The sequence below is a fragment of the Phocoena sinus genome, chromosome 12 (assembly GCF_008692025.1).
Source record: "Phocoena sinus isolate mPhoSin1 chromosome 12, mPhoSin1.pri, whole genome shotgun sequence".
NCBI lineage: Eukaryota > Metazoa > Chordata > Mammalia > Artiodactyla > Phocoenidae > Phocoena > Phocoena sinus.
The window spans coordinates 6,814,570-6,839,252 of record NC_045774.1 but is presented as its reverse complement, the minus strand read 5'-3'; the positions used below and the strand labels follow the sequence as shown (position 1 = coordinate 6,839,252).

The 24,683-nt window shown below is 42.6% G+C and overlaps 1 protein-coding gene across 2 annotated transcripts in view; it reads right to left on the bottom strand.

Annotated features, from left to right (window-relative positions):
- PRKN (parkin RBR E3 ubiquitin protein ligase) overlaps window positions 1–24,683 on the bottom strand; it is a 1,284,475-nt gene that overhangs the window by 186,417 nt on the left and 1,073,375 nt on the right. For both annotated transcript variants that reach the window (XM_032651607.1, XM_032651608.1), the window contains exon 8: window positions 8,951–9,012. In XM_032651607.1, coding sequence (XP_032507498.1) covers window positions 8,951–9,012 — 62 coding nt within the window. The remainder of the gene's footprint in view (window positions 1–8,950; window positions 9,013–24,683) is intronic.

Sequence of the window (24,683 nt, the reverse complement as noted above, 5' to 3'; positions counted from 1 at the left end):
TTAGTCTCCAAATCCAAGAGCCTCACCCTCAGAGAAATGGAACTTCCCTGAGAGGGTGTGGTTTTGCCACCTGCACCCCCCTCCTCCCTGTCTCTTCCCGGCCTTTGCTTCTCTAACACGGGATGCTCACATCTCTCCCTTCTGGTCATCCTCCGGTCTGGAGGCAACTATACTGGTTTCAAGGTGATTATGAGGCCAATGGAAGGGGAAGAGTGACATATCAACGTCTGGAAGTTTTGTGTAAGGCTTCAATTTGAGGCAATGAAACGGGTTATTTCCACTGCACATTTAATGAATTGATTTGAACTCTGATGACCCAAATAATTAAAAAAATGATCTTCTCGATTATATTACATGGATTTACATTTACAACTATCTTTCCTTGGTGTCAGCAAGCCTATGATACCAAGGAAACGTTCTGAAGTGAAGGCCAAGTAAGTTGCCTTAATGCCCAAGAGACACACTTGAGATGATAAGAGCCAGGTGAGACGGCAACAGCCAGGTGAGGTGACAACAGCCAGGTGGCCTGGTTGTGTACCTACTTCCCTCAAAGGTCATCAGAATTCATTCCATCATGCCTCACATCATTATTGACTTCTGAGACTTAGGCATCCCCTACTATTCTCATTCCCATAAAGGTCTCGATATTCTCCAATAGGAGCCTCCCTTCTCCCCTAAGCCCTTTCTCTTTGTCCCCTGGAATTCCTGCTCCACAATGAACAAGCTCTCCCGTGTAATCAGGCTTTTCAAAGGTTTCTCTCTCCTACCCGATTTAACTGAAACTGGTCCATCTCCTCACAACCCTCTAAAGTGAAGGCTGCTTTTTGTTTCAGGTGTACACACCTGAAAGCCAGAGTTGGAGCTGGTTGTCTCCAGGCCCCTCACTGATGTTCCTAAACCCTTGCTCCCCTCTCTCCTGCAAAACCCCACCCCACTGCTCCTCTGAAATTTATGCCATCTGGCTATGTACCGCTGTCCTCTCCCCACTGCCACCACCTGCAATGGACATAGGTGGATAAGCCCCTCATTCTTGGGACTTTAGCTTCTAGTTCATGATTTTCATCTCTGCCCCTATTCTTCTCATCATCCTAGGGATTGAACTGTCCATCCATCAACCTCTTCTTTCAGTTCCTTTACCTTCTCACCTCTGGGGACCTTTTCAAAACAAATCTTCTACTGTTACAATTCATTCCTGGGCCTTGTCATCATGAGAAACTGTACCACCTCTGAAATCCAAACTCCAAATATGTCTCTTTCCAACCATCATCTCCTGTCTTTCCTTTCCTGGTGCTCTTACTGAAGTATGGACATGGCTTAAATCCTTCAACTTCACTGAGAATTCTCATGAACTGACCTAATACTTTCTCCCTGGCCACTGCTTGCTTTCTCTTAAATTACTCATCACAGACTTCAAATGAGCATTTACAACTTCTTCATGATTGTATTATGTTTCTCTAGTAGCATGTTTTCTCTTCTTTCTTCCCATACTGCTCATATCCCACCACTTTCCTCTCTGGACATCTTACTTCATACTTCACTAAGAAGACAGAAGTCACAAATGAGGTATTCATTTATTGGGCAAATATTTACTAAGCATCTTTTTTAAAAAAAATTTATTTTATTATTATTATTTTATACAGCAGGTTATTAGTCATCCATTTTATACATATTAGTGTCTACATGTCAATCCCAATCTCCCAGTTCATCCCACCCCCACCCCGCTTCCCCACTAGTGTCCATACGTTTGTTCTCTACATCTGTGTCTCTATTTCTGCTTTGCAAACCAGTTCATCTGTACCATTTTTCTAGATTCCACATATATGTGTTAATATATGATATTGGTTTTTCCCTTTCTGACTTACTTCACTCTGTATGACAGTCTCTAGGTCCATCCATGTCTCTACAAGTGACTCAATTTCATTCCTTTTTATGGCTGAGTAATATTCCATCACTACATGTACCACATCTTCTTTACCCATTCATCTGTTGATGGGCATTTAGGTTGCTTCCATTACCTGGCTACTGTAAATAGTGCTGCAATGACCAATGGGGTGCATGTGTCTTTTTGAATTATGGTTCTCTCAGGGTATATGCCCAGTAGTGGGATTGCTGGGTCATATGGTAGTTCTGTTTTTAGTTTTTTAAGGAACCTCCATACTGTTCTCCATACTGGCTGTATCAATTTACATGCCCACCAACAGACTAAGCATTTTCTATGTGTCAAGAAATCTATGTGGAGAAGATGCAGCAGTGAAAAATGTGTCTGCCTTAATGGAGCCATTAGACGCCAACTTTCCCCTCCGCATCACTACACCTGCCAACATACCTGCACCCACACTCACCTGTTCCTTTCTGTCTTCTTACAACAAAGAAAGTGGCTTTATCCCTGTTAAGGGTCAATTACTCCCTCTGTGCTGTGGATCCACAACAAACCCTTCTCACCTTCTTTTTTTTTTTTTTTTTGCAGTATGCGGGCTTCTCACTGTTGTGGCCTCTCCCCTTGCGGAGCAACAGGCTCCGGACGCGCAGGCTCAGCGGCCATGGCTCACGGGCCCAGCCGCTCCCCGGCATGTGGGATCCTCCCGGACCCGGGGCACGAACCCGTGTCCCCTGCATCGGCAGGCGGACTCTCAACCACTGCGCCACCAGGGAAGCCCCCCTTCTCACCTTCTAAAGTACTTCCCTTCTTTAGCTAGCTCATCTATCTCTTGAATCATCAAATAATCCATCTCTACTGGATCATCTCAATGGACATAAAACAAGTTCTAGCCCCCTCAGTCTGTAAAGCACCCTTCTGCTACTGCTGCATTTCCTTTTTCCTTTTCATAAAAAAATTTCTAGAAGAAATTGACTCTGCTTCTGCTGACTCCTCATCCCATAAAAATCTGCCTCTTGCCTCCAACTCTCCACCAAAACTGCTCGTTACGGCCACCCATGACTTCCACGTTGCCGTATGCAAAGGACAATTGGCTGACCTCATCTTATTCAGCTTTTCATTAGCATTCACGTAAACAGCCACTTCTTCCTCTGGGAAACACTTCCTTTCTTGGCTCCATCATGACACATCTCTGGATTTTCTACTCCTTTAACTTGAGGCTCCTTCTTGGTCTCCTTTGCTGGCTGCCACTCTTTTACCAAGTTTCCAAATGCTGGCGCTCCTTAGGGTTCATCCGTGGTCCCTCCTCTCTTACCTACTTTTCGCAACCACCATGGATTTAAAATACCACCTACATGCCAGCAACTCCAAATTTATCTGTCTCTGACCCCTGACCTCCCTCTCCTCTGAGCTCCAACTCACACATCCAAATCCCGACTTGTCTCCTTCTCAATGCTTCAGTCATATCGAAGATATCCAGAATTGAACCCTGATTCCAAGCTTTCATCTTCACCTTCCTACCATCAAACCCATCTCAGTAAATAGAGCTGTAGGATTCCTTCATTTCCCTGACTCTTGGCTAATCAATCACCACGACCTTTAATTCTACCTCTGAATAGTCACTTCTTTCTGTTTCCTCTGCCAATCATTTTCATCCAGACCGTGTCCATATTGCAACAAGACTGACATTCTTAGAATGTAATTTGGATAATGCCAGCCCCCCTTTTTAAACTTTTAAGGATTCCCCATTGAATTTAGAATGAAATCCGAACTCTGGACCATGGCCCACGTGGTGTAGGTGGTTTTTATCGTTCATCACGGTCCCTCCTGCTCATTGTTTTCCAGCCACATTAATTTTATTTAGTGGCTTGAACTAAGCAAGCTCTTCACCTCCTCTGGGGCTACGGAACATGTGCTTTACTCTGCTTGGAAGGCTCTTCTCCCCTAAGCCCCGTGACCGTAGCTCACTTCATGGTGGGTGTCCTGTCAACTTTCATGTTTCAGAGGTCCTGACTTCTTATCCAAAATAGGTTACATCTTAGCATTTATCATGATTTGTACCTGTGACTTCCTTGTTTAACGTTTTACCCAACCCTAGCACAATAACAGTACAAAAGGTATTCAGAAATGTTTGTTGAATAAATGAAGGTTATTTCCTTAAAATTCTGGTGATTAAACCCAAAGAGGAGGAAGCTGGTAAAAGTGGAAGTACGTCTGAAACGCAGTTTTTCTGAAGACTCTCCAAATCCTGGGGACTTAACAGATATCATACCTGTCTTCTTTAGGGATCACCGAGAAATTTAGAGTAGCTTTACTTACCTGCAGTGTGATAATATTTTTGCCAAGTAGTTTGGCCTTGGTGGGTGTGGGTGAGGGGGATGAAAGGTGCTTTATGAACGTGAATCGTAAACACAAATCAGCAACAGGGCCCAGAGCTAAAGTAAATGTAATATGTTACATTCCAAGGAGTTTTAATTGCATTTTTATTTTAGGAAGGTAATGATTTATAGCGTTTATAATGATTTATTTTTAATCCAGATCTCAAAAAGCAAGTGCCTATTCAAGGTCAATGAAAACAGAAAGGAATCACAGACAAAGAAATTAGATACTGGTCAGCATCTCTACCATCCAGTAATGAATTCAGTAATTAACCAGTATCTGTACAGGTTTTATCAACTCACTTTTAAGTGAATGTTACACTGATTTTACTTTATTTTATTATTTTTTCTTTTCCATTATAGTTTATTACAGGATATTGAATATAGTTCCCTGTTACACTGATTTTAGTGTCTACTTTTGCTGCTACTCGTTCAGTCTATTGATAGAGTGTGAACAGTATTTAAATCAGAAACATTTTAGTGTAGTACTTAATATTTGCAACTTACTTTGCAATCTTATTTATTTACAGAAGTTCTAAGAGATGACCTAGCATTACTCTTCCTTTTTGACAAACCGAAAAGCCAAGTTAGAGACTACGATGATTTGTCCGAGGGAACTTGTAACACACAATAAAAAATTTTGTTTCGTCAAGTAATCTAAGTTGCCTCAAGCATCCAGAGACAGCCTGAGAGTTTCAGCAGCTCCGGCTAAGGGCTGCCCACCCCCACTGGCAGGAGCGGTGGGGCTGGAACTTTCTGCTCCCTCTCCGGACTTCGTGCCACCATCTGCCCTGAGGCCACTACGTTTTGTCATGTTTCATCAGCACGGAATTATCCCTAGCTGATGTGACCTGTTTGTATCCATCACCGAGAGATCCTTGGCTCCCTTGTCACCTCTCCGGTCTGATCCTCAGTCCTACACACAGCTCTGTCCATCCCTGTTCCCCACCCTGTCCTTCAGCTGCCCCAACGCCTGCCTCTGAGCTTGGGGACTCGGAGTCAGTCAGCAGTAAGTGCCCTGTAACTTACACTCTCAATGTTTTTCTCACATTCTTCCCTCACTGAACTTGATTCACACCTCAGGACACTGCTTCCCCTGCAGCCCCTCAAATGTTTTCTCCACTGCACCCTCTGCACCACCGAAAATTGACCTGCAACACCCCAAGTAGAACAGTTTTCCTTTCTCCTTCTAAAACTCTCCAGCTGGGATTTTCAAACCGCTCTTTGTGCTCTATTTCTCCTTTGCAGTCAGCTACTGATGCCCACCTCCCTCAGTCTCTCTCTCCCTTCCCTGTCCTGTTTCTAGAAGCCTCAGTTTTTGACTCACCAGAACTCTCTCCAAGTCCGCTCTGGTGACAGTTCTGGAGGATCTCAGTGTCCACATGGGCCATACTTCCAACACCCTGGCTTTTTAAGTCCATGCCCTCAACTTCTGCAGTCATCTCGTCGGCTACCTTAACTCAGCCAGCAACATTCCTGGTCCTCCCCTGATCCTGTCATTTCCAGTCACTGCACCACCTCCACAATCTCAATGTCAAGTATTCCATTCTTCGGCCAACACCTACTTTTCCAGCTAAACCCTTCTAAAACCCAAACTCCAAAGACTCCTTGAACCCACTGGGACCTGTAGCCGGTGGGTCCTCCCACCTCTTCCCCATCCCTTTCTCCCCTCATCCCTCTTCTCTGCTTACCCAGCTGAAATCTCAGGCTCAGTCATTATACTCACTCCCTTAGGTCTGCGCAGCGAAGAGCTCCTTTGCCTCTCTCTTGTTTTTGTTTTACTCATGTGGCTGGTTAAACTTGACCCTCTGCCTCGGCTGCATCTGAGCCTACACAGTTCAGTGTGACAGAAAAACAGTCAGGCTGATTGATCTCGCTCCAAATTCATTCGTTTCTTACACTTATTCACTCCGTAGCCTCCTAAATGACACTTTCATCATCCTTTCCTATCTCTATAAAACTCTTCCCCCATCTCCCCTCTCAACTGATGACTTTGCTTCCTGTGTCACCAAGAAAAGAGAAACAGCAGCAAAAATCTTCCTACATATTCTGCTTTTCCCACTGCTACGAGGTTGAGCTGTCTCCACTCTCGTCTCTGGCCAAACCTTAACTCTGCTAGTTGTCGAATCAAGGACATTGCTCCTGAAATCCTCCCCTCTCCTCTGCATCATCAGTCTCCCTGTTCCTCTGCAGAATCGTTCCCATCAGCACATAAACATGGCATTTTTTTCTATAAAAATGAAAAATTTCTTGATGCCACATCCCCTACCCGCAACTACCTCATTTCTTTGTTTTCATTTCGCTAAATTCATTAAAAAAAAAAAAAAAAAGGTATCCAGATTTTCTCTCTCCCATTCCTCTCCCCTCTCCATTGAACCCAATCTAGGCAGACTTTCACCCTCACCAGTCCACTGGTCAAGGTCACAATGGCCTCCAAGTTTCAAATTCCAGGGCTCACTTCCCATCTGCATCCTGCTTGATCAGGACACGCTTTGTTCCTTTGGCTCCCACTTTACATGCTCCTGGATTTCTTCCCGCTTTATTCCAACCACAACTTATATTTTATAATATTTTTTACATAAAATAAGCATTACATATGGTTGCTTCAAAGCTTCTGTACTCACTTTACTCTCTACCTGGGAACCTCTTCCCAGATGTCACCATGGTGCTTCCCTTCGCACCTTTGAGGTCCTCATGCACCTAGCACCTGCCTCAGTGAGACCTTTCCTGACCACCCTGTATAAAATCTCAGATCCCCCAACCGCCAGCACTCATTATCCTTCTTTTTGGTTTTACTTTTCTCCATGGCAGTGATAACCATCTAGCATATTATCTACTGAACATGTCTGTGTGCATGTAACATAATAGCCTTCCTCAACTAGAATGGGAGCCTGAGAGGGCTTTCTTTTTCACTCCTCTGTCCCTGTAAACAAGAATGGCATACAGCACACGAGCAGGTGCACAGTTAAGTATTCATCGAATGAAAAGAAAGAAGGAAGGAAGGAAATGTGGTTTTTCAGGAAATAAAAATCAATATTGCTGTGATGCACCAAGTGGCCATGTAGCACAACTGATCAGAGTAATATTGATTTTGATTATGGCTTGATTAAATGTCTAAGAAAATGCAAAGTGGCTTGAATTTTATGCAACTCTAAGGAGATGATTATAGTTGGCAGTTTTCCTTACTCATCACCCAATGACTCTAAAACAAACATGGAAACAATTTGCAAATATTGGTACAAGTTAGAAGAGAAGCTTCCATTACCTGAGCAGAAATCTCAGGGTAACAATCAATGATTCTTGCTATAAGAAATCTCTCAGGGCTTCCCTGGTGGCGCAGTGGTTGGGAGTCCGCCTGCCGATGCGGGGGACACGGGTTCGTGCCCCGGTCCGGGAGGATCCCACATGCCGCAGAGCGGCTGGGCCCGTGAGTCATGGCCGCTGAGCCTGCACATCCGGAGCCTGTGCTCCGCAACGGGGAGGGGCCACAACAGTGAGAGGCCCGCATACCACAAAAAAAAAAAAAAAAAAAAAAAAAAAAGAAATCTCTCAGGCTTTCACAGGAAAATAGCTGTGAGATACAGGTGCTTTCATAAATAGGTATGTTTGGGGTCTGTTAGCAGCTCTTACCTGCAATGGAGGATAATTGATTTTGCTTGTATTTGAATAAACGTCCGTGCTCTCTATTCTGGAAATTTACAGTATGAAAACATGGATGAGGCACACTGTAACCTGCTAATTCAAGGAGCTGGAAATGACTCCAGCCTTTCATCCTCCCCTAATTAATCCCCCTTTTGAAATCTCATATTGGAAATGGGCAGTCCAACTTTGCGACGTACACATACCAAACGAAAACACACAAACCAAAAATCTGTTGACAAAACTGAGCTGTCACGTCTCCATTTGCATGTTCTCTGGTCAGGGCGGGCAAAGACCACCTTTGCGAGTAAAAATCAATACGAGAGTATAAAATAGGTCAACTAGCATGCTGTAAACTATATGGCATGAGTATTTCAAGGACAGCTTGACATCAGATTTAACATAATAATAATACGGAGCCTGTAATTCCGTATGAGGATTAGGAGGTTTATTTTTAGGTGGTCAAGTGTGTGTGCGTGTGTGTTTATACATATACATCTAGGTAATATTTAGCACTCTGAATTATGAACTTAACACATCTACTTAGAACCTGACATGTTTCACTGAGCACAACGCAACATTTAAATAAGCAACTTTAAGTGGGCCAGCTTTTGTATATAAGTCACATGTTCACATCCATAGACAAAGCGGCTGAAGTGCAATACAGGTAACACACAAAATAGAAAATTCTGGTGAAAAGAGTTTGTTCATCCACCTACAGACATCAAATCAGGGCTGTCTGTGATGCTCGATCTCTTAGGCATAATTCATCTCGGCACTTATTTGCTTATCTGCCACTACGTTGTACCTGCTTACTGCCGTGTCCCGAGATGTAATGCTCTGGCAGGTAGCAGATGTACCAATTAATAACCTGTCAGGCCTGATGGATAGAAGAGGGAAAGAGTGTTCCCACACATAGCTCCTGCATGGCTCCCTTTCCCGTTTCAGGCGCTGAGGGTCAGGAGACACCCCTGGCCTCCCCGGAGAGAGCCTAAACGGCCTCATTACTGTCTATCTTCCACAACACTCTGGCATAGCTTTTGAGAGGCTGACTCACCTGCTCTTCTCCAAGAATCCTGAAGTGATGGAGCTCTTTAATCAAGGAGTTGGGGCAGCCAGCTGTTGGGAAGAAGAGTTAATCACCAACGTGTTATTCCCATTCTGTGCAGTACTATGTCCTCACTGCAGTTATGACTACCAGTGACCAGTGTCGCTCTGGGAGAGGACACAAATGCTTACCTGCAAAACAGTCTAACCAACCTCCAGACAGCAAACGCCCGAGGGCACTCTGCCTGCAGCCTGCCCCTCACTGTGATTCTTTAGGAAGGAGCCACACGTGACCCTGGCCAGGCCTTTTCTCCCCTCCTGATTGTGACCTGGCCTTTGTGGGGCCTTAGGACACTGTGTCATTTCTGCCCAGCATGTCACTTGTCCCTAATATAGAGCCAGGATTTCATGGGGCCAGAGATGGGGAGTTGGCACATGTAGGTTCATTTCACTTATTTATCACATCCTGTTTCCTCAGCCTCCCGGCTGGGCTTCTGCACATCGAGAGTGAAGGATGAAGATGGGGCATCTGGATGCCCCGTCTTCATGGGATTCGGCTACAGTTCAGAATCTCGCCTGGTTCTTCCAGGAGGATTTGTCAAGGCCCTAAAGATGCTGCATTTCCGTTTGGAAAGTGTCTCTTACGGAAAAGACCTGGGAAGGGGGCCAGGGCAGTCTTGTGCCCATGATCTGCTAGTTCTACCCAGACAGTGAGAGCCTATGCAAGCTTTCACATTTTCTTTTTTCAGTTGTAAAAGGAAATAAGTAAATAAATAAATCATACTCATATATATACATATACATATGTATACATAAGTATATACATCTGTCTATCTATCTATATATCTATCTGTGCCAGGGCATACCAGTTATCACTTAAAATGTGTTCCATCCCTGTCTTTTAAATAGAATTATTCCACAGTATTAATTTGCAGTCATTTATAATATAAACTCTGGAAACAGAATTGATGTAAAAACCTGTTTCTTTGGGATCAAATCTATGAATGACAGAATCTGTTGACATTTCTATTAAGGAAAATGGGTTGTATGAAAATGTGCCAAAGCAACCGCTGAGGCTGAGGCATTTCTCCACATTGTGATGTAAGAACGTGGAAAGTACTGAGGACGTTTGCCTGGGGGAGGGTGGGCCGTGGAGGGAGGCGACTGTCTCCGCAGGGTGAAGGAGCTATCCTTTGCAAGAAGGATTAGATGTGTGCATTATTCTAGAAGGTAGAATTAAAATGAACAGGTAAAATTACAGCAGGAATACTTGGGTTCAATATGAATAAATTTCTAATTTAAAAATGGAATACACTGCCTTATAAGCCAGTAACCGGAGGCTTCCAGACAGAGGGTAAATGACTACTTATGCAGAATATTTTAGAGATGAATTTGACTTGAGTTAGTTCCAACTCTGAAACTCTGTGGTCGTATGAAACGCCGGAACGGAGATTTAGTCTTTGTTATTATATTCAATATATATTCGTCTTCGACATTATTGCATTTCATACCCTGAGAAAGTGGTTGGTAAATGTTCACTAAGGTAATACAAAAAAAATTTTACAAATATGAACAAAATGTAAACAGGTGATGTCACCACCTGACAAGAGTCCAAGAAAATAAACGGAAATCCCAAGGTGAATATTTTGGTGGAAAATCTAGTAAATTAATTGCCACACGCATGTCCAATACTACAAAGAAGGAAAGCCAGATCCCGACCTTTGCAAGAGACACTGTTTTTCTCCTACTGGAGGCCACGAAGACTTGCAGACTGTGGTTCTTTTTGAGAAGTTGTTCATTTCAGAGTTGCTGTTCTGATCTAAACAATTAGTAAAGGTATATTCTGGATAATTTGACTGGCTGCCATTCAACCAAAAACTGCTGTGGAAATTCAGAGTCCTGTCAGCTCGAGTTTTAGATCTCCTTGGGAGCAAGGAGGCATATTTTAGTTTTATGCAACTAATAAGGAAAGGAACAGAGGCAGCGAGAATTCCAGGGTCAAATTCCCAACAAGTGAGGGTCCCGTGGTTTGGTGCCAAGTATATGAGGGGAGGAGTTGCACAGGAGAGGCGGCAGAACTGAGGTTCCCCAAGCTCAGGGTCATAGGCGGGCTAAGATCAGACCGCTCAGGGCCCTGTCTGTACCCCAAGCACTGACTTAGTTTCAGTCAGATGACAGCATCTGCCATATTAAATTCATAGAGTTAATTTGAATACTTTTGGTTTTGTGCTTTCATTTATATTTAATTTATACATTTTCATTTGGGTCTTCTAGTTGTATAAGCATAAAAAGTTTCTTTCTAAATTTATATCTAGACATATTTAAGAAATATCATTAAAAAATAGTTTCATTCAAACAGTTTTAGAGGATTTTTTTTTCCTTTACAAGTGGTCCTTAGCATTCTTCCCACTTGAGAAAAACTGATTTGACTTATTTTAATGCTAGGTAAAATGAAAAACAGAATTGAAAATTAGCCTATTTTCAGAATTTGTATTTTAACATTCTCCTAAGATATAACTAAGAGGATTGATGTCAATGATAGCTCAAATATAAACATCTTTAACAGAAGACTAACTAATTACCTGAAACACCTGGTGGATGCAATAAACTATAAAAAACAAGGATAGAGATGGCATAGAGTTAGAAGGGAAGAGTTGTAAGGGGTCAAGCTATTTAAGACCAGGGAGGGGTATCCGTAACCGTGCTCATCACAGGAACATCAGCATGGGAAATGGACAGATACAAAGCTAGTGTGAAACGGGTTTTAAAAATAAAACTAGAAATGCAAGACATGAATGTGGAATGCAGTAGCGCAGGGAGAGAGGGAGAAGTTCCCGGAGGTGGGAAGGAGGGCAGATGAAGACCGCGTGAGGACAGGGGTCAATGGTGTACTTTGAATTCTTCCAAATTCTTCACACAGGGTCCACACACACGACAATGGATCATCTTTTGAGGCCACTGCTGTCTACTTGGCCCACATCATGTCCTCGACAGTGTGCAGCCATCAGCTGCCCCGTCATTCAGTCTCTTCTCAAGATAACAGTTAAGGGGCTTCCCTGGTGGCGCAGTGGTTAAGAATCCCCTACGAATGCAGGGGACACGGGTTCGAGCCCTGGTCTGGGAAGATCCCACATGCCGCGGAGCAACTAAGCCCGTGAGCCACAGCTACTGAGCCTGTGCTCTGCAATGGGAGAGGCCGCGACAGCGAGAGGCCTGCGCACCGCGATGAAGAGTGGCCCCCGCTCGCCACAACTGGAGGAAGCCCTCACACAGAAACGAAGACCCAACACAGCCAAAAATAAATATAAATAAATAAATAAATTTATAAAAAAGGTAACAGTTAAGAGGCTCCTGTTAAAATACGTACGTTGGATATCATGCCATCCGCCATGGGTTTTCCATCTCACCAAGAGTCAACTCCAAGGCCCTCATTGGCCTATGTAAGGTCCTCCACTGCCTGGCTCACTGTGTAGCCCCTGAGCCTTCTCTCTCCCTTGCTCACTGCACTTGAGCCCCGCTGACCTGCTCTTGGCTCTGACCACCCCAGGGAGGCTTCTGTCTCCAGGACTTTGCACTTGCTGCTCCCTCCGTCTGGAAAGCTCTCGACCCTGATATCTGCATGCAGCACTCCCTGCCTCCTTCGAGTCCCTGCTCAAATGTCACCTTCTCAGTGAGGGCTCGCAGGACCATCCTGGGTGAAACTGTAGCCTACCTATATCCCCCCAAATCCCCATCACTGCTGTATTTTCTCCATAGCTCTCATCTTCTTCTAACCTACAGCTCCAATGTAACATTCACTTTGTTTTCTCTCTCCTGCTGCTGAAATGCAAAGGCGACAAGTGCAGGACCACTGCTGTTTTGTCACTGCTCTATCAGCCATGCCTAGAACACGGCCTGGCTGGATGAGCTGTTCAACAGCAGTTGTTCCATGGGTGAGTCATCCGCCGCGTGGTCACTGCCCACCCAGCTCGGTGACTGTGGCTCCTGGGAGGGGCTCCTCCTCCACCCCTCCTCTTTCCTCTCCCCAGAGGGTCCAGCTCTGACCTCCAGCCCTGTGTGTACTTTGCTTATTGGTCAAGCAGACTTTGTCTGACCTCAAACCTCTCTCCCCAGCCTGAACCCCACATGTGAAGATGTCAGTGATGCTTAGGATCCATGATTCCTTTGTACCTCTACTGTACCTTCTTTGCCAATATCCAGCTCTGGGTAAACATCACCACCTGTTTTTCCTTCCTCTGTTCCAGTTCTGCCAGTCACAGCTAGTATAGTAAAATGGGACTAGAATATCTTCTAAAAGAAATTCAGACCATCTGCCTGAAGCTGCATCCTTGTTCAGCATGTGCTACTGCAGACTCGGGGTCCACTCACTGTCAAGCAACTTGCTTCTATCACTTGTCTTTGGCCAGCACCCTCTCCCCTCTCCCTTGGGGACTCTTCCGAATCATCACCATTCTTCTCAATTAACCTTTAACACTTCATTCTCAAAATAGGACCTCACTTGACACAAGTCTAAAAATATAGAGCAGTTGTGGTGAACATGGAGATGCGGGACCCAGACCCCCTGCAAGGAAGGCTTGTGGCCGAGCTGCAGGAGGACAGCAAGAGATGCCTTGGCCTGCAGTCTGGTCTTCCTCAGCTGCAGAGAGCCGCCTCGCCTGAGGTCACGTCTCCCCCAGGATCCCTGAATCTGCTGACTGGGTGAGGGGGAGGTGGACCCGCCCATCTGTTTTATCCCAACATGAGCTGCTGTTGGGCAACATTTGCTCCCAAGTTTCTGCTGGTGGGCTGAGGCTTTGTTGGGCCTGCATGGCAGTTCAACTTCTTATTCAGCCCAATCCTGCCCCCTTCTCCCTTCCCAGGTGCATACCCCAGTGAACATCTTGTACCCGTTCTCTACTTCAGACTTTCAGAGCCTTCCAGAGAACCCCGCACGCACGCCCACCCGCCACCCTGGGGCCACTATCAAGTGTACCACCCCTAACTTCATATCCCTTCCCAGTTACAACCCCTCTGTATCCTCCATCTCTACTCCTCCAGGATAAAAGGGGAAATGGTTCCTCCTCTTCAAAACAAGAGTCATTAGTCATCTGTCCTAACCTGTCCCCTCTCAGCTCGTTATGGTCTAACTCAGCATTCACTCACTCTCCTCAAACTCTGCCGCTCTGCAGCTTGTTCACTTCAAACTACATATGTATTCAAATCTTCCCCTTTAAAAATTCAGCAAAAATCCAGCCTTGAGCAGAGAGTTACCGTCCTCTCTCTCTCCTTCTCCTTTCATCCAATTTTCTCAAAAGAATAGCCTGCGGCCATTGTCACCACTTGAAAATAGAGCAGTTGGAGGTATGTATTACAGCAGGGAAATAGCAAAATTGGGGCTTCACGCCTTTTAAAACAAGGTATGTTCATCATGGCCTGGGTTGATGCTCTAGTTCTGCAACAACTAGCTAGCTATATGCTCTTGAATAAATTGGTTACTCTAAATGCCAATTCCTTTATTAAGAATAATCACCACCTTTACCTCAAGCAGCAGTTTTGAATGTATGGAAAGCAGGATGAAATGACCAAAAAAATGAGAAAGTGAATTTATTGCTGATGATATTAATGGCATCTCCGTATCTATTGACTGTTGCTATTTCTTTTAAATTTTTTAATTATTTAAAAGGGAAGCAGCTAGTTGAAATAATTGCTACATGATTTATTGTCTTAAGAAATAAAGGTCAAGACTACTTCTTTTCAGTTCTAACATGTAAAGGGCTTGGAAGTTTTTACTCCCATCCTTATAATAAGAAAAATCTGGGCAAACTGAAAATCAATAACTTTTCTTGGCCCAATCACAGAACTGATGTCACAGGGAAAAGCACCTCCCTGATATCTGGAGAGACAGGCAAGTCCAGTGAGTCACAACTTGATCTGCTTATGTGAAGCAGAAGTTGCTGGAACAATAAACTGGTAGAAACATTTAGACAGTAATTTTGATGAATTGCTATAAAATGGGGCGTGGACTAGTGTGAGAATGAGAAACTCTAGGGGCCGAGGTCTTACAGATTTTCCCGATCTTTATCTCTAAGAAATCCATCAGGTCCTCGAAAGGTGAGGATCCCCTTGTGGCACTGGAAGAGGGAGGGGAAGAGTAAGCATTGTGAAAAGTGTCCAGAGCCTTCTCCATAGCAAAGGTCTGCCCTCCTGGGGAAGGACTTTGCCAACACCTACCCTGGAGCTATGGGAGAAGGGCACTCCTCTAACCCCAGCCTGTCTCACCAAATGGGGGAAGAACAGTCCACAGGAATCTGGGCTTCAAGGACATAGACTGAGAATGCTACCTGTGGGGGAGAGAGTAGGAGGCAGGGGAAAAAAAGGACAAATCCCTGTACCACTGGAGGAATACTCATGAGGGTCACAGACCCAAGAAACAGACCCACTAGAAGACTGAGAATTAATCAGAAGATCACTATTGCCCCCGCCCCCCACCAATTAACCTTACCACATACCAATAGACCTCCAGTAAAATGACAGTGGGTGGCAGTTGAAAGAGCTTCAAGACACAGATTCTCTCTGAGGAGGAGTGCTTAGGGAAGCCCGAAGTCAGGAGCGGAGACAAAAATCAAGAAAACTAGATGAATCTGGCATCACTGGCGTTTTCAACAACCCAACTCCCTGTCAGACTGACACATACCCTCACATTAAAGGCCTATTTACCTCAGTTCCTATTACATGTGTAACATGTTCGAATAAATATTTGATATATATATTTGATATATATTTATATCAACTATCAAAATTGGGGGCTTCACGCCTTTTAAAACAACGTATCGTCATCATGGCCTGGGTTGATGCTCTAGTTCTGCAACAACTAGCTAGCTATATGCTAGCTAGTAATAAATAAGGGTTAGACACTAAGTCATTTCTGCTGTAAGAAGAAATTCAATGATCTGTTGACATTAGCAGGTGATTTCCCAAGTAAAAGCCTGAGACTCTCTCAGATGGCGGGTTTTGAAGCTGATGATGGGGAGACGATCACTTCTTCCTAGTCTTGTGCAGATTAGAAAGTAGAAACCATGGCTTCTCTTGGAGGGCAAATATGAAGCTTTAATTTACTTGGAAAGCACATTAAACAATGGTTTTAGAGTGAGAAACAATGAGTTGTATAACATGTAGTACCCTAGGCATTTTAATTTGTTTTCGAAGTCTTTCCTTGAAAATAAATTTGCTGAAGAAATAAGCTAAGCATCAGTGTTGTGTCCAGCACTGTTTCTGGTGTGATACGAAAAGGAAAAGAAGTATAATGTTGCCTGAGAAGACTTCACAAATCTAGCTGGATTGAAAGAATGCACTAAATGGTAACATCTCTGTGAATGAAGACTGTGTATAAAATCGAGAATATGTGAGGCACAGACATGCACCTCAGGACACAGAGTCCTTCCGCACATGCCTAGAGAAGGGTGATTAGCATCCACCCCAGATGTGTGCATTTTCCTGGTTATCCTTGGCTCTCCTCTCTCCCTCAGTGAGTGGATTACACACTCTCTTTACCCTACATGTGAGGGTGGAGGTGTTCTCAGCCCCAGCCCGGCCCACACCCCAGGTACCTGGCCCAGGAGGAAGTGAGAAACAGTGGTGAAGCAAGAAGAGGAGAAGGAAATGAAGGGACTGTTTACCTGTACTACTAAGTAGCTCTATTATCTTGCATCAAAGATATTGTGTTAGCTCTAAAGCCTTCATTTTCTACCTGTAAAAAGGAGAGTAAGAGTATACAACTTACGGGGTTGTTGTGAATGGTGTGTGTGTGTATCTCTATGTTTGTATATATATTACCTAGTACAGCTCCTTGTACATAGTAGGCTCTTAATGAATGGTAGCTGTTATTTTGAGCGTCTCTGGAATACAGGAGTACTTGTGAGACCGTACTTGACAAAGTTGTTCTGCTGCTGTTTCAAAAATACCTTTTTAACCAAACCCTCAATATTTAGAGGCTAATTTTGCTAAGGGAGTTCAATATCCGATTAAGTAATTGAGGTTTATTATGACAATGTGCTGAAGATAAGAGATGATCCAGTAGGTATGTGCATGGCTAGTATACATTTAAGGCTTTAAATCTGTGGCCTTTTTATTAATTATTAATTCATTTATTCACTATAATAATCTAAAATAATAAATAAGCAATTTGATATCTTCATGTGATATCATAAAGCTTTATGACATATTTTTACCTTTGAACTAGCTGGAAAAATTTTTTAATCTCACTGGTCATTTCAAGTTGCTCTCTTTACATATCTAGACTTATAAGGTGAATTAACAGAGGCAATAATGCACATAACTTAAGCCGCAGATCCCCGAGCACCTCCACTTATCCAAACATGCAAAAGGGAACCTAACTCAAATTTCCGACAAAAAGGACAGTTAGCAACTGTTTAATCTAGCTTCTGCTTAGCCTTCTGAGTCAGCCATGACACACAGTGAGGGCATTACTTGAGTATACAATCAACAGATGGATGATTATGGCAAACAAGCTGTGGTTTAAAAATGAATATTCTCTGTCAAAGAAGAGAACTGACTGACAGATCAGTTAAACAGAAGAGCTGATCTGTTTAACCAGAGCTGTTTAACCAGAGCTGATCTGTTTAACCAGAGCTGTTTAACCAGAGCTGATCTATTTAACCAGAGCTGGTTAACCAGAGCTGATCTGTTTAACCAGAGCTGATCTGTTTAACCAGAGCTGTTTAACCAGAGCTGATCTGTTTAACCAGAGCTGTTTAACCAGAGCTGATCTGTTTAACCAGAGCTGTTTAACCAGAGCTGATCTGTTTTTCATTGTGGGCGAGGGAGGGAGGGGCTCTGTTTTCTACTTGTAGCTCTTCTGTAATATTCAAGGTTACTTGCCTTTTGATACCCAGGTTGTAAGTAAAGTAAATGACAGAGCTGAGTAACAGAGAGTTCTACCTTGAAATTTTACCTCTAAATCCCAGACTATGCACTGCAAACTACTTTCTGCCTGTGAGGGTGGCTTATCAGAAGTGGATGTTAGATTTGTATATAAAAATGCCACAAGTCCGGAATTTTACACACTACGTTATTTTCACCCTCAAACTAATAAGATTAGTCTGATTAACCTGAGTACATTTCTTGTGTTTGGGGGAGAAAATATACTACTGTAGAGACATCAAAAATCTAAACACAACAAAAAACAAAAGCAAATCAGAATTTCAAAGGTTTAAGTGTTCATCATGGAGTGACTATAAAAAAAATAAATAGGAAGGGACAATGAACACGTAACAGAGAACAAACCTGACTCCATATTGAATCCATTTCTTTAGCTCTAACCTTTGTGCTCTGTTTCCTGTGCTTAGTCATGCTGGCCCTGCACCTTTTGTTAAAGAATGTTGCCATGTTGCCTACAGCCTGAAATGTACAGGATAGCTCATTCTCAAGGCTCTGACCTTTAAAGGTATAACACTTTTCCATTCACATAGAGATAAAAAGTTGCAGAACAGAGGATAACACTTGTCTTGTTGGAGGTTTATAGGAGTATTGTGACCAAACCTACATGGACAGCTGCAAGAACAAAGAATTCTGGCCGGAAGAAGTTTGCAACAACAAGCCACACCCTCTCCCCTTTAGGTATAAAAGAAGCCTGAATTCTAACTTGAGTAAGATGGTTCTTTGGGACACAAGTCCATCATCTTCTCCACTCGCTGGCTTTCCAAATTAAGTTGCTATTCCTTGCCCTAACACTTTGTCTCTTGATTTATTGGCCTGTTGTGCAGTGAGCAGTACAGCTTGGACTTGGTAACAAACACGGGCTTTCTTTGGTGGTACAGCCAGTCTGTACAGTCTTATTGTATATCATCATACTCTTGAAAAAAGGTAATACATTCAACTTAAATGTGTTGGTGCACATATAAAGCTTGCATCAATGACAACTTATTAAATTGATTTAAAAAGCAGTTTGTGGGACTTCCCTGGTGGTCCAGTGGGTAAGACTCCGCACTCTCAATGCAGGGGGCCTGGGTTTGATCCCTGGTTGGGGAACTAGATCCCGCATGCATGCCACAACTAAGAGTCTGCATGCTGCAACTAAGAAGTCCACATGCCGCAACTAAAGATCTCACATGCTGCAACTGAGACCCAGCACAGCCAAAATAAATAAATAAGATAAAAAATAAATGAAATAAATATAAAAAAAGCAGTTTGAGGGCCCATATGTATAACACATGGCACAGTTCCATTAACTATGTGTGTAATTATTTGTCAATATCTGCTTTTCCTACCCTGAATACAGACAGGCTCCACGAGGATGGAGACTTGCTCACTGCTTTATCTAGGACCTGGGAATGAGCACAGGGCCCAGCACAAGGGTAATACTCAATAAATACTTGCTGAGTGAATAAATTAATTAAGAGGGAAAGGCATTACCTTCTGGTTTTCCTGAGCAAGAACACTGGAAAATAAGTGACTACACAAGCCTGTATGGCACACTTTCAGGACCTCTGAGTGAAAGTCTATTGCCCCAGGGCACAAGGTTGAATTTTTAAACACAAAATATTAGTATACCACTATTGAAACAAGAAAGAGTTCTTTCTTTATTTATTTATTTTTAGACGGGGAGAGCGGGGGACAATGAGGACGAATACGCCGCGCATGGGGAGAGGGGCAGTACTGACATGCTGACGCCTGGCTCCGGGACGCTCCCAAGAAAGAGTTCTTTAAATGTTTCATTTCCTACTGGCCTTGTCAACATAAAGCTAATTTTCAGCAAGAGTTGGGCTCTGTTATCAATGGGAGATAGAGGCCAGGCCTGCTGAGTTGGTTCAGATTGGGGCCACCCTGATAGGCAATTACTCAGACCATTGTGGAAATGTCAAAATATTTTCCTTAAGACAGCCACACAACTGCCAGAGGCACTCTGATTATTCCGTTTATACCAACGACAATCAGATCTAGTTCTCAGATTTTATGGACTTGCTGGCATTTAATTTCTGCAATGATTAAAGACAGATTTACGTAATACATAGTCATGTATTAAAGAACAAAAATATCTTAGTTTTTAAAGAGCTATTAGTGATTAGTGTCTCTAAAACAACCTCCCTCTTGGTACAGAATTCCCTTCAGTAACACCTCTGCCAGCTACATTATAGACTCTGTCTCAAGATTTCCAGTGACAGGGATCAGAGGATCAGTGAAAGAATTCCACTCTAATAATGAAACATTGTTGTTGTTAGAAGGATCTTTCTAGATACTAGCTCTAGGTCTGTGATAGAGATCATATCCAATCCTTTTAAACCCTTATTAACCTTCTCTTTCCTGGGGAAAATACCCATTTGGCTGAAGTGATCTGTAATATATGTGAAAATTTATAGGAAGCATCCAGATGTTCATTTCCCCTCCCTTTATTCTTTGATTTGACCTTGTAGTTGGCAATATTCACGTTCAAATGTAGTACGCGGGAAGACTCCTGTTTATTTGTTGCTGCCACACTCATTCATGTATTTAGTGTCAGACATTTGACCAGATGCTGGGGAATCTGAGGTCGGACAGACCAAACCTGTGACCTTATGGTGCTTTGTTCCAAAAAGGCTTTGAGAGGCATATTCTCTTTGTTTGCAAAGTCAGGCTTTTTAGATGAGAGTTCTCACACTTGCAACATTCACTTCCACCTTTTACTTCTGACATCTTACTGGTGGGTTTCCTTCCACCCTACCGATAAAGCATTCGAATGCCCACTCTGATTTTGAGACCCAAGAGCCAGGTCTACCCCTAGAACAGACCTCTAACTTGTTGGTCCAGGGAAAGTGTAACAACTTTGTCTGAATATTATTTGTCTGAATATTTAAAAGTTGTAAATCAAACTAAAAAACTGTTAAAAAATATGTTTCGGGGCTTTCCTGGTGGCTCAGTGGTTGAGAGTCCGCCTGCCGATGCAGGGGACACGGGTTCGTGCCCCGGTCCGGGAAGATCCCACATGCTGCGGAGCGGCTGGGCCCGTGAGCCACGGCCGCTGAGCCTGCGCGTCCGGAGCCTGTGCTCCGCAACGGGAGAGGCCACAACAGTGAGAGGCCCGCGTACCGCAAAAATAAATAAATAAAATATGTTTCACCCTTTTACTTTTGACAAATACAGCTGTATGAGGATGTGGAAGGTGATGACTTGGAACTCTCAGACCCCTTGGAGGTCTGCTCTTGAATCTGGCTATACCGGCACAGCCAAGTCGCATCCTTCTACTTCTGGGTTCCTATATTCTTGAAGAGCCCCTCACATACCTATATGGTGGAGCCCATAGGTTCAAGCTCCACAACCCACCCCCCACCATGAGTTACCTGTTGGCCATTGCTTTCAGGAAGACAGAGTCAGTTAAGGGTCTCAGGGCTGTTTATGCAGGGAATTCTGAACCCAGGCAGGGCTCAGGACCTGTGGGCTCCTAGTGAAAGGGATGGGGGAACAGAGAGGGCCCTAGGGCAGGACTCCTTTGCTTAGTTCAGGACTTACTGCCAATGGCCCTCACCCAGTTCCTGCTCCCTTCCATCTCTCTGTAGTATCTGACATTACGTCAACCCACCATTTTAAAAACAATTCTCCCTTAAGTTGTGAAATTCACTTTACTATTCTTTCATCCATTCCTTTCCCTCTCCATTTCTTTTTTGTCCCTTTGTCTTTCTGTCATCTTTAGTCTGTTGTTCTAATTCTCTCCTCCACAGTTGCTTGACGGCTTCAACAGAACCCCTATGTGTGCCTTCCATCTGTCTCCAGTTGCCAGCTCAACCTCTGCAACCCAGGGTCCAGCTCTCACTTCAAGGTCAGGAAGTTTCACAATGGGTTCATATGACTTTCTTCCACATTTCAGCTTTGGTGACTCTGAGCTAGGTCATAATGCTTATAAGTGCTCACACTTTTTTTGGTAGTTGATGGCTGAAACTGACATCAAACTCATTGCTTCTCAATTTTTGAGATTCAATCTTTCCTCATTTTGAAAAGTTAAAAAAATCCATCTCCAGAACACTGAACTCTGGTCTTTCTTTATGATATTTCAAGGACTCCTGACAGTGACTCTGAGATTATATATAGAAGTGTTTGGAGATCTAAGGACACAAAATGTTTGTGTGTTCTTTGTTCTGTTCTCAATTTTCTTAAGCACAAGTTCCTCCTTCAGTTGTTCTTTCTGTCTTTTCCATCATGGGAAACATTCTCTATGCTCAAGAAAATAGGAAAAACAGGAATGGGGTAGCATTTTCAACCTCTTAACATTGGGCTACCATCTTCGCTGTCATTTCCCTATTTTTTTCTTGTCCTTGACCCAACTTTAAAAGGCTGTTTTGTTGTCATTGAAATTAGAACTTCATCTCATTCTGGATTTATCCTAATGATATACTCACAGGTTTGTGCTCTTCAATTTTTTTTTTCCCAGCTATGAAACTCCTCATTCACTGCATGCACCTGCTTTCTAAACATCTGATCTTACTGTAAATAAGTTGCTGTTTGGTATTAAAAATTAATAAGGAAATTTATATAACAAGGCATATAAAGACAGACTTGAATCTTAATTTTTTAAAGGATAATTTTGAAACTGGGATTTTCCTTTCAATTAGTATCTGTAATCAACATCTACTTTCATTCTGTTCTCATACCATAAAGATTATTTTACAATCTAATTATGAATCTCCCAGGGAAAATGCATTACAAAGTTGTGGATAATTTCCACAAAGTCACCGATAGCTAGCAAAACACAAAAACCAAAAACCTTTGGGGAATTAACTGACTACAACTTTTTTAGAAAGCTTTTGCTGAATTTCCTCAATAACCATGCTGTGAAGTAGGGGAAACTCATTTGGAAAATATATTCCATTGAAAAGTGTTAAAAACTACATGAGTCTTCAATCACTATTTTTCTTTTTAATTTCCTTGCAAATAATCACGGGGGCAATTGTGATATCCTTTTGGTTCAATGGAAAACCGTGTGCACGTGGGCTTGGGATAAAAATTGAAATGGATTTCAGCTCTCTGATGTGCTACCGGCACTGGCCACATGTCACAAATAATCTGCAATTTGCAGACTGCTGCTGTTTGGTGTGAAATGCTTTGAGGATTAATTTCTCTCTTGGCTATAGCTTAGAATCCCTCATGTAGGCTTGACAATTACAGTTACCTTCTATTTTTCCCTTAGGTACAACTTTGAAAAGGAAACTGGCTAATGATGAAACAGCATCACAAACCGATGATAATTCAATGTGATCAAAGATGATGCAGCAAAACACTGGACAACTACCTTTAATCACAAGCTGAAACGGGGGGGAGGGCGGGGTACACCTGCAGCCTGGATCGGTGAATGGGTGTGATGGGCTCCCTTCCACTCCAGTTAAGCCTGGTTGATTAGCGTCTCCAGGCACTTTGCTGAAGTAGCCATTTCTGAATTAGTCTGTGAGCCAGGTGTTAATAGAATGCATGGAAAATTCACTAAGACATCTTGACTGAGCAACTGCGTTCAAAGTCAGCAGTAGGATGTTATATAATCAAATTTAAAAGCATTATGACTTCAATAAATAAAACCAAGTTTATCTTAATAATTCCTCTCTGCTGATAGGATTTTACTGATGTCTATAGAGGATTATTTTCAATAGCCAACTCTTATGAGTCTAAGACATCCTAAACCAGTTAAAAAGAATCTTGAAGATATTCATGTTTTATGCAGCAATGTCACTTGTAGGTGTCTACCAGAGAGAAACTTACACAGTTACACAAGGAGGTAGTTACAAGAATATTTACTGCACGGTTTTGTAATAACAGCAACAACGAAGGGAAACATCTGAAATGACCATCAATAAGGCAAGAGACAAAATCATTCAACGTCAGTCATTCAAAACCATTGTGCACCCACTCCCTGCAAGGCTCTGTTAGAGCATGGGCCACATTAGAAAAATGAAAATAGACAAAAATCCGTCCTTGGAACTTGTATCCTAAGGTGGAGATAAATTATGAAATATTTTCAAAAGTGATGAGCGCTCTATCAGAAAGAGAAAAAAAGAATCGTGTAAAGGGGATAAGAGCGGGGTTGGTTAATTTCAAGTAAGATGCTCAGAATATTTCTTGTTGAGAAAATGGCATTTAAGCAAAGACTTTTAGGAAGTGGGTTAATAAAAATTAACTAGGGTAAAGTGTGTCAAGTATATAAATATCAAAAACATAAGTTAAGAAAAAATGTTGCAATAGTTCACTCACAGTATGATTCACTTATATGAAGTTTAGAAAACCTATTAAACAATATGGATTCATACAAATATACTAAGAGGGTAAAATAATGCACACAAATGGTAAGCACCATTGGAGAGATTGAAAGGAGAGACTGAAACAGGATCATAGAAAAGGGGAGGGGATGCTTCAAATCTGTCTTGAAAGTTTATTATAATAATTGTTAAAAATAAAAGCTAACATTTCTGTAACATTTACTATGGACAAAGCACTTTTCTTCGTGCTTTACATATAATAATTCATTTAATCTCACAATAACCCTATGAGAGAGTTACTACTATTATCCCCATTTTAGAGATGATGAAACAGATACAAAAATATTAATTAACCTGACAGATTTCTCTGAAGCAATGTGAAAAGTTAGACATTGACAAAGCTGGACAGTGGGTTCATGAGCATTCATTATGTTATTTTCTATATCTAATTGTACATTTGTAACTTTTCATAATAAAAAGGACTACATGAAAACTTGAAGTATATATAAAGACAACTTTGGGAAAAATTGAATA